The sequence below is a fragment of the Hyperolius riggenbachi genome, chromosome 1 (assembly GCF_040937935.1).
Source record: "Hyperolius riggenbachi isolate aHypRig1 chromosome 1, aHypRig1.pri, whole genome shotgun sequence".
NCBI lineage: Eukaryota > Metazoa > Chordata > Amphibia > Anura > Hyperoliidae > Hyperolius > Hyperolius riggenbachi.
Window position 1 is genome coordinate 79,942,154 of NC_090646.1, and position 12,364 is coordinate 79,954,517.

General features: G+C 42.3%; 1 protein-coding gene across 1 annotated transcript in view; it reads right to left on the reverse strand.

Moving 5' to 3' along the window:
* Positions 1 to 6,892: 6,892 nt before the first annotated feature.
* The window catches only part of NKX1-1 (NK1 homeobox 1), a 6,673-nt gene continuing 1,201 nt past the window's right edge, over positions 6,893 to 12,364 (reverse strand). The window contains exon 2 of the mRNA XM_068266991.1: positions 6,893 to 7,683. Within this exon, the coding sequence (XP_068123092.1) occupies positions 6,893 to 7,683 (791 nt within the window). The remainder of the gene's footprint in view (positions 7,684 to 12,364) is intronic.

The following is a 12,364-nucleotide window of genomic DNA, read 5'->3' on the forward strand; positions in this document are numbered from 1 at the left end:
ACTATAATAGGGAGTACTGTGAAAAGAAAATTAAGAATAATAATCAGCACATTAATAAAAAGCACTACAATAAGGAGACATTATAATGAAGGGCACTGTAATAGGGGTGGTGACAAATGGCCACAACAGCATTTTAAGACAATGCCACCTGCAAAATAAATGCAGGGGTTCATTGAGAACCAAAAATTACTTGCATGGGTTCCCTGAGACCCAAAAAGTATTTGCAGGGATCCTCCAGGGTAAAAAGGTCAAGAAAGACTTTGCTAGACCATCAGGGATGCTATATTTGGGATGGGGAGGGAAGCACTAGACCACCTGGGAAGCCACATGCTGGAGAAAGAGGGGCCACTGGACACCAGAGAACTATATAGGGGAGGGAGAGGACCACTAGACACTAAAGGCACGTACACACGCCTGATTACTTCAAACGAACGTTCTGACGAGAGTATCCTCAGGTGTACAGTCGGCAGGCTGATAAGGCTGGTTTTGACTGATCCGCTCAGGGGATCAGTCAAAACCAGCTTTATCAACCTGCCGACAGAGTGTACACCTGAGGATACTGTCGTCAGAACAGCCACCCTGCGGGCGGGTCTGACGACCCGTCGTTTGAAGGAGTCAGGCGTGTGTACACGCCTTAAGAAAATATATATGGAAGGGAGAGATGGAGGGGGGCCACTAGACATCAGGAAACTGTGTAAGGGAGGGAGCTGGCCACTTGACATCGAGGTTGGCCAGCCACTTTTCAATTTTAGCACACTGTTTATTTGATTTTGACCCCCCCTGACCTGGAGCTAAGTACACACCTGAGATTTCTGACACCCAATATGACCGTTCATGGCTGCCTTGGGTAAGAGTCTACTGCGAGCACAGGTTTACTTTGACAGTGTTGCATTCTCCTGCAGTGACTGTAGGCACTCCAGGCTCCACTGCTACCATTTTTTTAGCACTGTATTGACCTGAAGAAATAGCCTAGCGCTCCAAAATGCATTGTTTCCTGTACTGAATAAAGTTCTTGATCATAATACCTCTTGAGTAGTGTTCGTAAAGGTTGGACAATAGTTACTTTCTTTTTTAAATGGATTTTAATTGTTTTATCACTGTTGGGTGCCTCCTGTTCTTGTAGTTTTATCACCTTCAGTGATTGAGCATGCTGGATTACTCTTACTTTAATAATATTGATGTTACAGTATATAATAAGCAATGTGGGCATGTATTTCCTCCTTTGTGTACAATCCACAAGCTGAGCCAGTTACTCTCTCATCAACTTCACAGCTGCTATTACTACACAACTACTGACTGCTTGTTTAATTGCGTAAAGCAGGGGAGCCCACACTTTTTCAACTTGCGAGCTACTTTGAAACTTACTGAGCCCCATAGATCTACCAACATTTAAAATTCTAAACTTTGCATATCTCTCCCCCCCCCCCCCCCCCCCATCATGAATGGGCAAAGGCAGATTTCTTCCCCCTACTACCAGGGCCGGCCCTAGACTTTTTGCCGCCTGAGGCAAAAAAAAATTTTCCGCCGCCGAGCTGGAGGGGGGGGCGCTCTGGGGGGCCGCCGAGCTGGAGGGGTAGCTGGCAGGACGGGGGTATTGGGCCTAGCGGCGGGGAGGGGGTCGTACCCCCCCTCCCTCACCTGGGTCCCCCGAACTGCGCTCCCCTCCAGCCTTACATAGAAGAAGCAGCCGCTATTTGTAAGACGCACGGGCGGGGAGGACTCACCTCTTCCCAGCGTGCGCTCCACTGACATCACTTCCTGCAGCGTTGCAGGAAGTGACGTCAGTGGAGCGCACGCTGGATCGAGGAAGAGGTGAGTCCTCCCCGCCCGTGCCTCTTACACATAGTGGCTGCTTCTATGTAAGGCTGGAGGGGAGCGGAGGACGGGGGACCCAGGCGAGGGAGGGGGGGGGGGTCCGACCCCCCCTCCCCGCCGCTAGGCCCAATACCCCCGTCCTGCCAGCTACCCCTCCAGCTTGGCGGCCGGCTCCCCGCACGGACGGGCGGATGCCGCCCCTGGAAATTTGCCGCCTGAGGCAAAAGTTTCACCCCGCCTCATGAGCGGGCCGGCCCTGCCTACTACCACATTTTCAAGTGGACTTTCCTGCCCCCAGTATAGGTAGCCAGGCATAGATGCCCCCAATACAGGCTAGCCAAGCATGGATGCCCCCAGTATAGGTAGCCAAGCATATGTGGCCAGTACAGGTAGCCAGGGATATGGGGCCAATGTAGGTAGCCAGGCATATGTGGCCAGTGTAGGTAGCCAGGCATATGTGGCCAGTGTAGGTAGCCAGGGATATGTGGTCAGTATAGGTAGCCAGGCATATGTGGCCAGTACATGTTGCCAGGGATATGGGGCCAGTGTAGGTAGCCAGGCATATGTGGCCAGTACATGTAGCCAGGGATATGGGGCCAGTGTAGGTAGCCAGGTATATGTGGCCAGTACATGTAGCCAGGGATATGGGGCCAGTGTAGGTAGCCAGGCATATGTGGCCAGTGTAGGTAGCCAGGCATATGTGGCCAGTGTAGGTAGCCAGGGTTATGTGGTCAGTATAGGTAGCCAGGCATATGTGGCCAGTACATGTAGCCAGGGATATGGGGCCAGTGTAGGTAGCCAGGCATATGGGGCCAGTGTAGGTAGCCAGGGATATGGGGCCAGTGTAGGTAGCCAGGGATATGGGGCCAGTGTAGGTAGCCAGGTATATGTGGCCAGTGTAAGTAGCCAAGGATATGTGGCCAGTGTAGGTAGCCAGGTATATGTGGCCAGTGTAAGTAGCCAAGGATATGTGGCCAGTGTAGGTAGCCAGGGATATGTGGCCAGTGTAGGTAGCCAGGGATATGTGGCCAGTGTAGGTAGCCAGGCATATGTGGCCAGTGTAGGTAGCCAGGGATATGTGGCCAGTGTAGGTAGCCAGGGATATGTGGCCAGTGTAAGTAGCCAGGGATATGTGGTCAGTATAGGTAGCCAGGCATATGTGGCCAGTGTAGGTAGCCAGGGATATGTGGCCAGTGTAGTTAGCCAAGGATATGTGGCCAGTGTAGTTAGCCAAGGATATGTGGCCAGTGTAGGTAGCCAGGGATATGTGGCCAGTGTAGGTAGCCAGGGATATGTGGCCAGTGTAGTTAGCCAAGGATATGTGGCCAGTGTAGGTAGCCAAGGATATGTGGCCAGTGTAGGTAGCCAGGGATATGTGGCCAGTGTAGGTAGCCAAGGATATGTGGCTAGTGTAAGTAGCCAGGGATATGTGGCCAGTGTAGGTAGCCAGGGATATGTGGCCAGTGTAGGTAGCCAGGGATATGTGGCCAGTGTAGGTAGCCAGGGATATGTGGCCAGTGTAGGTAGCCAGGGATATGTGGCCAGTGTAGGTAGCCACCCTTTTCCTCTGCAGCCGCCGCTCTCCTCCTCACTGGAATCCCGCTCGTTGGGGCTGCATGCCGGGCTCAGAGACCTAACAGTGTATATGCGCCGTAGCTATGCCACCGCTCTCCTCTGCACTGCGGTCGCCGCTGATTTTAGGTCTCCAAGCCCGGGTGTAGCAACAGCGAGAAGGCTCCAAGAGAGTGGAAGAGAGAGGCTTAGCGGTGGCTGGGGAGGAAGTGGGGCAGGCCTGGAAGGAATAAGGTCAAAGGTCCGCCCCGACTCTCCCTTTGCTTCCTCTGAAGGCTATGTGCTGCTCTGCGTAGGGCAGCAGAGCAGCACAATTAGATGGTACGCCGGTGCTGCACAGTCAGTGTCTGGCGCACTATTTTCAAAAGTCCTTCGCAATCTACCCAGTAGTCCTTCGCGGTCTACTGGTAGATCGCGATCAACGCATTGGGCAGCCCTAGTATGAAGCATCACTGAGTCCCTCAGTGCTACATCAGCTGCACTAATGCTACCAGCAGTGAAACACTGACACCTACCCTGGTCATTGTATGGATACCGCTATGTTTACTGACTGAGCAATTCACAGACAATCCTATCCACTTGCCACTTCTATGAAAGATTGTCCACTATGTCAGTCATCAACTAGTGCACTAACTTTCTGGTGTAACTACCCACTACCCAACTCAATACACAGCACCCACTACTGCACCCACCATCTACCTTCCCCCCCCCCCCCCCCTCCTTCACACACACATACACTCTCCTCCTTACTTGCTCCTTTCCTCCCTATATATAGATAGAGAGACTGATAGTCATTTTTAGGCTTTGCCTAACTAATCCTTAAATCTTTACAGCACGTACCACTTTTAGGGATAGGCAAATTAATCCTTGTAAAAGGATTGATTATTTAGAAATAATATATTAGTGCAATAAGACTACTACCCAATACCCTCCCCATAGATCCTCCTAACCTCCTCCCAAATGCCCACACATGCACACTTCATTATATTGTCACATACTGGCCCATATGCAATCAACTTTTTCTCCTGAATGTTCTCCTAGGAGATAATTTTTCAACTTCTTTTTCAAATAACTTTTCTGCACTTTTTCAATTTAAAAAAGTTCCAAAAATAATGGTGAAAAATACTATCAAAATTATTTTGAGTAGTTTCTCGCTCACTGGTGGTTTATAGGGCATTTTATTGACAAAGAATGAAAATATCACTTAGGAGAAAACTCGGGAGATAAAGTGAATTACATAGAGCCACTGTATGTCTCACACTCTACCCCTCATTCAGTTTTTTCCTAAGTTTTCTCCTAGGAGATCATTTTTCATCTTCTGTTTAAAATATATACTTTTTTTTAGCATTCTGCACTCTTGCTTGCAGGTGACTTAAAGGGCATTTTAGATAAGGTGAGAAAATATCAGCTTGGAGAAAAGTTAGAAAAAAAATTGAATAAGGGCCTCTGAGAGACTTACATTTTTGTGAAAATAATGTACTACACAGGCAAAAAATAATGGGATCTAGATGTGAGAAGCTGCTAGAAGCCCCCACAAAAATACACAGCTATGATTGGATTGCAACCAGAGGTGGTTTAGCAAATACAAATTCAGGAGAGGGTGAATGCCTATGCAAACAGGGGTCTGTGTTTTTCTTTCTTCATCAACGTTTATGTCACAATTAAAATGTTTTGATCCTTTATAGTGTTGAGTATGTTTTTTTAATTGAATGTCAAAAGCATAAATCAAATGGAGCTGACCTCAGTTAAATCTATTTTCATTTTTAGCTGTACCATAATGTGGAGAAGTCCAAAAGAGGTGAATTATTTTTAAGCTAAGGAAGAAAAAAAATACACACTCAAATACGCTTACAAAACCTTATAAATATATCAATGTATTCCATATAATTGTAGTGTGTAAGTATAGACAGAAGTTGTTAGAACAACAGTAAATGTTTTAGGCTGATTAAATGCATCATAAAATAATAAATAAAAAATCAGTAATTATAATAACACTCAAGTATTCAATTTTAATTTTACTTTTTATTGTTCAGTGTTTAAATTTGTCAGCAAAGTGCTTGAAAGAGTGTCTAGTAACGCCCTATCATCATACATTAAATATATAAAATTAAACCTCATTAACATATTAACTTATATACACAAATAAGTCAAATAACCAAATACAATATTCATAGCAGACCTGATAACCGTAATTGTAACCCCTTTGTTGACGAGGTGAACGTAAAAACCACCACCACACAACCAGTCTTTCCCAGCCAGGAGATGGCTTCTTAATATTCATATTATGTACAATTCTTCCATGATAAATACTACAATAGTGTAACATCGTGATATCACGAAAAAAGTAACCATTGTTTGTTTCAACAATGTAGAATAATCACAGGTTCTAAATTCCTATTCACCCTGAGAGAGAAATGGACACCAAATAAAAAAATGTGTTTGTGTTTTTGTTTTGTTTTTTCTTTTTATTAATTTGTGTTTTTATATGAAAAAATCCATAAATTGTTTAACAAATATTATTTACACAGTATATCTATTAAATTTCAGTGGATCCTATGCAGATAAATAGGACATAAATGACCAATATTGTTCAATTGCAAATACCACCTTTTAATACACCATAAAAAAATCTACAACTTTGGGATTCTCGTATGCATTGTTTTTTTCCCCCTTATGGAACTTTTTTTTTTTTTTAAATAAGTCCAAATTTTCAGCATATTTTACACTAATATGCAAGACGTTCACTTTGCATTGAGCAGTTTACCCTACTAATACCCTTTATAAAAGTTGGTTAATATATGCATTAAATCATTAGCTGCATTTTCCTGGACCCACCGCTTTCTTTGGAAATCGCCCCCTAGTTAATTAAGTGCTTTGGAGTTACCACTTAGTGACCTGATTTTATTGGCAAAAATCATAAATGCTTCTGGGAAAGAAAAGCTTAATGAATTTTACTGTAGAAGTTATTAAAAATAAAATTAAAAGTGAAAATCACTCCATGCCTTAAAAATAAATTAAAGTGCTTCTAGTGTGTGTATGTGTATGATCATTTGTATATATAATTATTTTTTTTTACTTTTTTTAAAGGTGGCTTAAGTTTATAGAACATTTTTTGTTTTCAAATTCGAAAGTTCTTAAATGTAACTGTAAACACAAGTACCAATGAAAACCATGTGGGACATAACATCACCATATACTTCTGTGCTGTATAGTAAGTCCATTTCAGTTATTACTTGGTAAGAAGCCCAATGTCAACTCTTGAAAATGTAACAGGGCCAGCTTTAAGGGTGGTCATTTTAGCACCACGTGGAATGTGTTGCTCCTTTGGGAGGGCCTGTGCCCCCATAGCGCACTTGCATCTTTGTGAAAGTGTTCAGAGTTACAGTATTTCGGAGATGCATTGCTCAATTGGGGAGGGATCTGTCCCTAGTGAGCGTTTGCCCCATTTTGAAAGTTTTTCATTTTTACACAGCAATCTCAAAGGATTGAGTTCATCAAAGTCCTCTTATAAGTGTGGGGCGTAAAAAGCTGGAGCTCCATAAGACTGGGTGCCCAGAACAAAGGGAGACAGGACAGTTGCTGGGCCTGGCAGGAAGGGTAACTGAGCAGTACACATAAGTCCACTGGGAGCATGGGTGGCATAACCTGGGTGTCCATGCATGCCTAAATGATTGCCCATAGGAGGTGAGTGGCTTAAAGGGCTGAGTCCACCACCCATGCCGGGCCCTCCAACCCCCCCTCCCCCATGGTTGGAACCTCCCGTAGGGGCACTGGTATCAGCTCCAGGATTCTGTTTCTTCCATTTTGTGCGCCGGTTCTGGAACCAAATCTTCACTTGGGTCTCAGTTAAGCTTAGAGACAAAGCAAGGTTTAGTCTCTCGCACACTGATAAGTACCTGGTGGACTTAAATTTGTTCTCTAGGGCCACCAATTGTTCGTAGGTGAAAGCAGTGCGAGCTCTTCGGGGTTTGCCAGACTTGGAGTCCGAGCCTGTTCGCTTCCTTTTGGGTTTGCCGTGCTGGGACTGCTGTTGCTGTTGGTTCTGTTGGCCTTGGTCCTTGCCAGAGGACTGTTGTGAGCCAGTAGGGTTATTCTGGGCTGAAATACCATCCTCTGCCTGTGTGGCACCCCCGCTGGAGTCCACTGTTCCAGAGACTGCAGAGTTGCTGCTCTCTTCACTGCAAAGCTCTTCATCTTCTTCATCCTCCTCTTCTTCCTCCAGATCACTGCCAGGGCTGGGACTAAAGTCCTGGTTCTGACAGTCCTCACCGGCCTGTTGGTACAGCTCACCCTCTTCTGCAATGAACAAAAAGACTCCTGGTTAGAATCAAGTGACAGTCAACTGATGACCAAAACATATAGCTGGCCTAACTCAAAGAGGTGTTCATCAATGTGATGATGCAAATTATATGCAGCTTACAATTGGGCCAATCACCGCTCTTCCTGCTGATTTTGAGTGGCTTAGTTCTAAAGCATGCATAAATTTGCATTGCATTTGCAATGCATGTTGGGAGTGTTAGCATCTCATTGACCTTCTGTTCTAAAATCTGACAAGGCGCCCATTGACATTTTTTTTTGTTAGGTACATGTGAGTATGTTTATGTACTAATTTAAAGGACAACTGAGGTGAGAAGAATATGGAGGCTGCCATATTTATTTCCTTTAAAACAATACCGGTTGCCTGGCAGCCCTGCTGATCTGTTTGGTTGCAGTAGTGTCTGAATAAAACCAGAAACAAGCATGCAGCTAATCTTCTCAGATCTGACAATGTCAGAAACACCTGATCTGATGCATGCTTGTTCAGGGTCTATGGCTGAATGTATTAAAGGCAGAGGATCGGCAGGACAGCCAGGCAACTGGTATTGCTTAAAAGGAAATACATTTGGCAGCCTCCATATCCCTCCCGCTTCAGTTGTCCTTTAAAACTCTTTCTGTGAATATTGCATAATTAAATACAGCTGGGAGGTGCAAACAAATTTGCTTATTTTGGAACCTATGATTACTTCTTATCTATGCAGGTGATTAGTGCATCTCTTATCTCAGGAAGAGTCTATATGGGTCACCTCTGACTCATAAGAGCTCATGAAGTAGGACAGTATTGTACATGTCAGCCATCATTTATGAAAAAAAAGTGTTGAATATGAATCGTTTTTGGGGGGTAATTTAAGAAATTAAAAAATACCCCTCCCCCCTCTAATCTTTGGAGTTAACTAATAAATATTATGTTTTTCAGAGAGTTTGTAGAATACAGTTCAATGCCACAGAAATATTTTCCAATCTTAGCTGAAAAATATATCTATGTCCTCTTTACATATTGAAAGTAAATACCTTTATGTCTAGCATATAGAAACCAATAATATGATTTAAAAAAAACCCCAAAAAACATGTTCACAAAAAATTCTCAGGTCAAAATGATCAGTAGTTGGAGACACAGAGAAATGAAGTTGTTTGCAAATTTCCACTTTTCAAGTTCAGCTTCCTCCCACCCCTTCAGCCTGTGGAACCTCCATACTGCTCCTCAATATAATATGTATGCTATCTCTGGAACTACTGATCATCATTCCAACATGCAGTTTTCGTCACCTCTGACTACTAATTCATCCATTCATCATAAACCCACTTTATATTGGCTAGATGTGCATGTACTGCAAATTGCGCCCCCCCCCCATTCCCACCTATATATATATATATATATATATATATATATATATATATATATATATATATATATATTTACTGAATTCCTTTATAAGTTTGCTACCCTGCACTCCAGAAAGCTATCAGCAGGGGAACAAACAAATGTATATGGTAGGAATAGGAAAATAATGTCTTGAGCACATGACAAGTATGGATAAATATTATCCACCAAGCCTGGTCATTAGGACAGCACAAAAAATGGCTGAATAATATAATGTCATTACAGCCCAGTATGTGTATGTGTCAGTCCCCGCTGGGAGAATGTGTGGCTTTTGGCGACAATCAGGAGGATCAGGACGGTATTTCAGGAGGAGCAGGATGCCATGCGGCTATGTGAGTCGGTGGATAAAGTCGTCGCACGTTACGGACTCTCCTGCAACCATCAACGAAACGGATTCACACGGCCACAAAACAGTGTCTCCTCATACTGACAGCTAAATGTGACTGAGTGACCCAACTCCAGGACCCCCAAATATTACATATATCCCCCTGCCAGTCATCCAAATGATGGATCATTACCTCACTGTGCAATACACAGCCCTGTACATCCGTCTGGTCTTACAGCGATGTAACAGCTATTATTCAGAGTTGTTATAATTGTTAAAGTATATTCTATTATATATTTCCTTATTCCTATTCTATATTTCTCTGTTCGCGATCTAGAACTAAACCTAAGTATACCTCAACTGCATTAAAACGAGTGTGAGCATTATGTGCAAATTAAACTTCACTTATCACCTATGACATAATCACATGATTGTGTTAGTATTATGAATGATATTAATAATAATAATAATAATAATAATACGAATTAATAATCATAATAATAATAATAATAATAATAATAATAATAATAATAATAATAATAATAATAATAATAATAATAATAATAATAATATATTTATACAAATATTAATAAATAATTAATACTAGCATTATTCGTATTATTGATATTAGTACTTAGTGTCCAGCTTCATGACTATGACACCATGCCTATATATCTATATATTCATCACTAAAATTGCTATCCAGATACCCTTATTCAGGTCAAGAAGGTGAACTTCTCAATCCTTGTCTTTAATTCAACCTATCTGGATAGTTAAACTTTAAGTTGTACTGTCCGGTGCTGTAATGCATGATAATGAAATGATGATAATGATAATAATAATAATAATAATAATAATAATAATAATAATAATAATAATATGAGACATGCCCATAGTTGGATCCAGCAGTGCAGAGCATGCGGCAGCAGCCAATGGCAGGACAGGACAGGCAGGCTGGCAGTTTATCTGGCTGTTAGGAGGCAGTGAGATGACAGATCAATGTATTCCATGAATGGAGCCTGTCCGGCTCGGGTCACCCCGCTGCTGCCTGGCCCTGGCTGTATTATACAATGCTGCACACAGGGCAGAGCAGCACAGAGCTGGCCGGGAGGCAATCAATGGCCGTCCTGCATGAGTGCCCATCAGTCAGGGGAACACGTGTACTCAGCGCTGCCTACCTGCAGCCACTGTCACCAATACTGCCACTGTCACCAGCAGCAATGTCCCCCAACACCACATCATCTGCCTTCTCCATCTATTTCTATATCACTCATAAAGGGAGGTGCATATTCCACATCTACTACATAAATATCATTTATTTCTGAGTTATAACAAAATATTGTCAGTCCATCCTGCTTTCGGTGTACTGTTACCTTTTACATTGTAAGCAGTAAATAATAATATTGTATCATATTAATTATTATTATTATTAGTTTATCCATTTGCAAATTGTGCAAATCTGAAACAATAATTAAAAAAGCACAGATATAAGAGAAGTGTTATTTCAGTCAATTTGCATTCGCTAAAACTGGAGTTTTGAAATGAATAAACGGCTCTCGTCTCGTATATGACGCTTTTGGGTGTAAATTGTACCGCCAATGGGGATGTGTTATCCAAAAATACTCCAGGAAAAAATATCATGTAGTAGATTTTTTATTTTCAAAACTGTACAATACTGTGCCAGAAAGAAATTACAATTTTAGCAAATGGTTACTATTTTCTTTTCACTGTAGAAACTAAATTGAAAGGTTTGCAAGTAATTAATAATTTCGTAAATTAGTGGTTAAATTGTTGTCAAAAGGATCAGGAAATTATAAAAGGGAACATATTGCATTGAATAATAATAATAATAATAATAATAATACACATTATTGTCATTATTACTATTGTTATTATGTTATTAGTAGTATTATTTATAATAATATGTATTTTTTTACAACCATCATCATGAAAAAATGTTTTCCTCTTTGGTGTTTTAGTTTAAATTACACGAGCCATGTCACCCTCAAAGCTACGATTATATGACTAATTGTGTCTTCATTTACAAATAATTTAATGAAATAAGAATGTTATGTAATAAGTTCAGGACGCGCGCATGCTGCTAATATTCCCCATGTAAGACATTTCCTACAGGTGTATTTGAGAACACAGATGATTCATGTCCCCACAACAAGCGATGTTACAAACTGTCAGGAAGTGCAGCATAGTAGCTTTAATTGCAATGTAATCATTTTACAGGTTATTATGACTTGTATTGCTACTCCTATTGGATACATTTATATAAAAGAGAGAGAGAGTAGAGGAACTCATGTAAACAGGTAGTGGCAGCAGACGAGTCCTGGCAGCGGCCACAGTCCCCCTGACACCATTCTGCCCAGCACCATTATACAGCAAACGTATGCAGAGTGTTGTGAGAAAACTGTGAAATTCTATGAACTCGGAATTGCAATCTGCTGCCAGAAGTTGAATGCAATTCGCCGGTCGATAGTCGCCCTAATAAGTGTAATAGGTTTTAATCGAGTAATTATCCGAATTTTGACCCTATAATTTAGATGTTAGGAGAGAGTTTGCAAGCTGCCTGAAAGAGATATGCACAATTCGATAATAGAATATCGACCCGGCCACTCTGGGGCGCTTTCCCCCCATTATCGCTCCTCTCTGCAGCCGCTAAGCACATTCTCCCTTCAGTGTAATCGAAAGAATTTAATTGTTTTTCCTGAGATAACTGCCGTTTTGTCACAATTAGTCTGATTTGTCCTAAAAATGTGCCGAGGGGCTGCGACAGAATTGGATGTGTCGCCCCCAGCCAAGAGGAGCGTTAACCCCTTACTGGTAGCCGGAAAGGGCACAGCCGAAGAGTTTAGGGGACATAAGAGAGACGCCCTTACCGGGTGACAAAACATTTCAACCTGTAGCTTTCCGGCAGGAGAACTACAAATCCCAGCAAACACGGA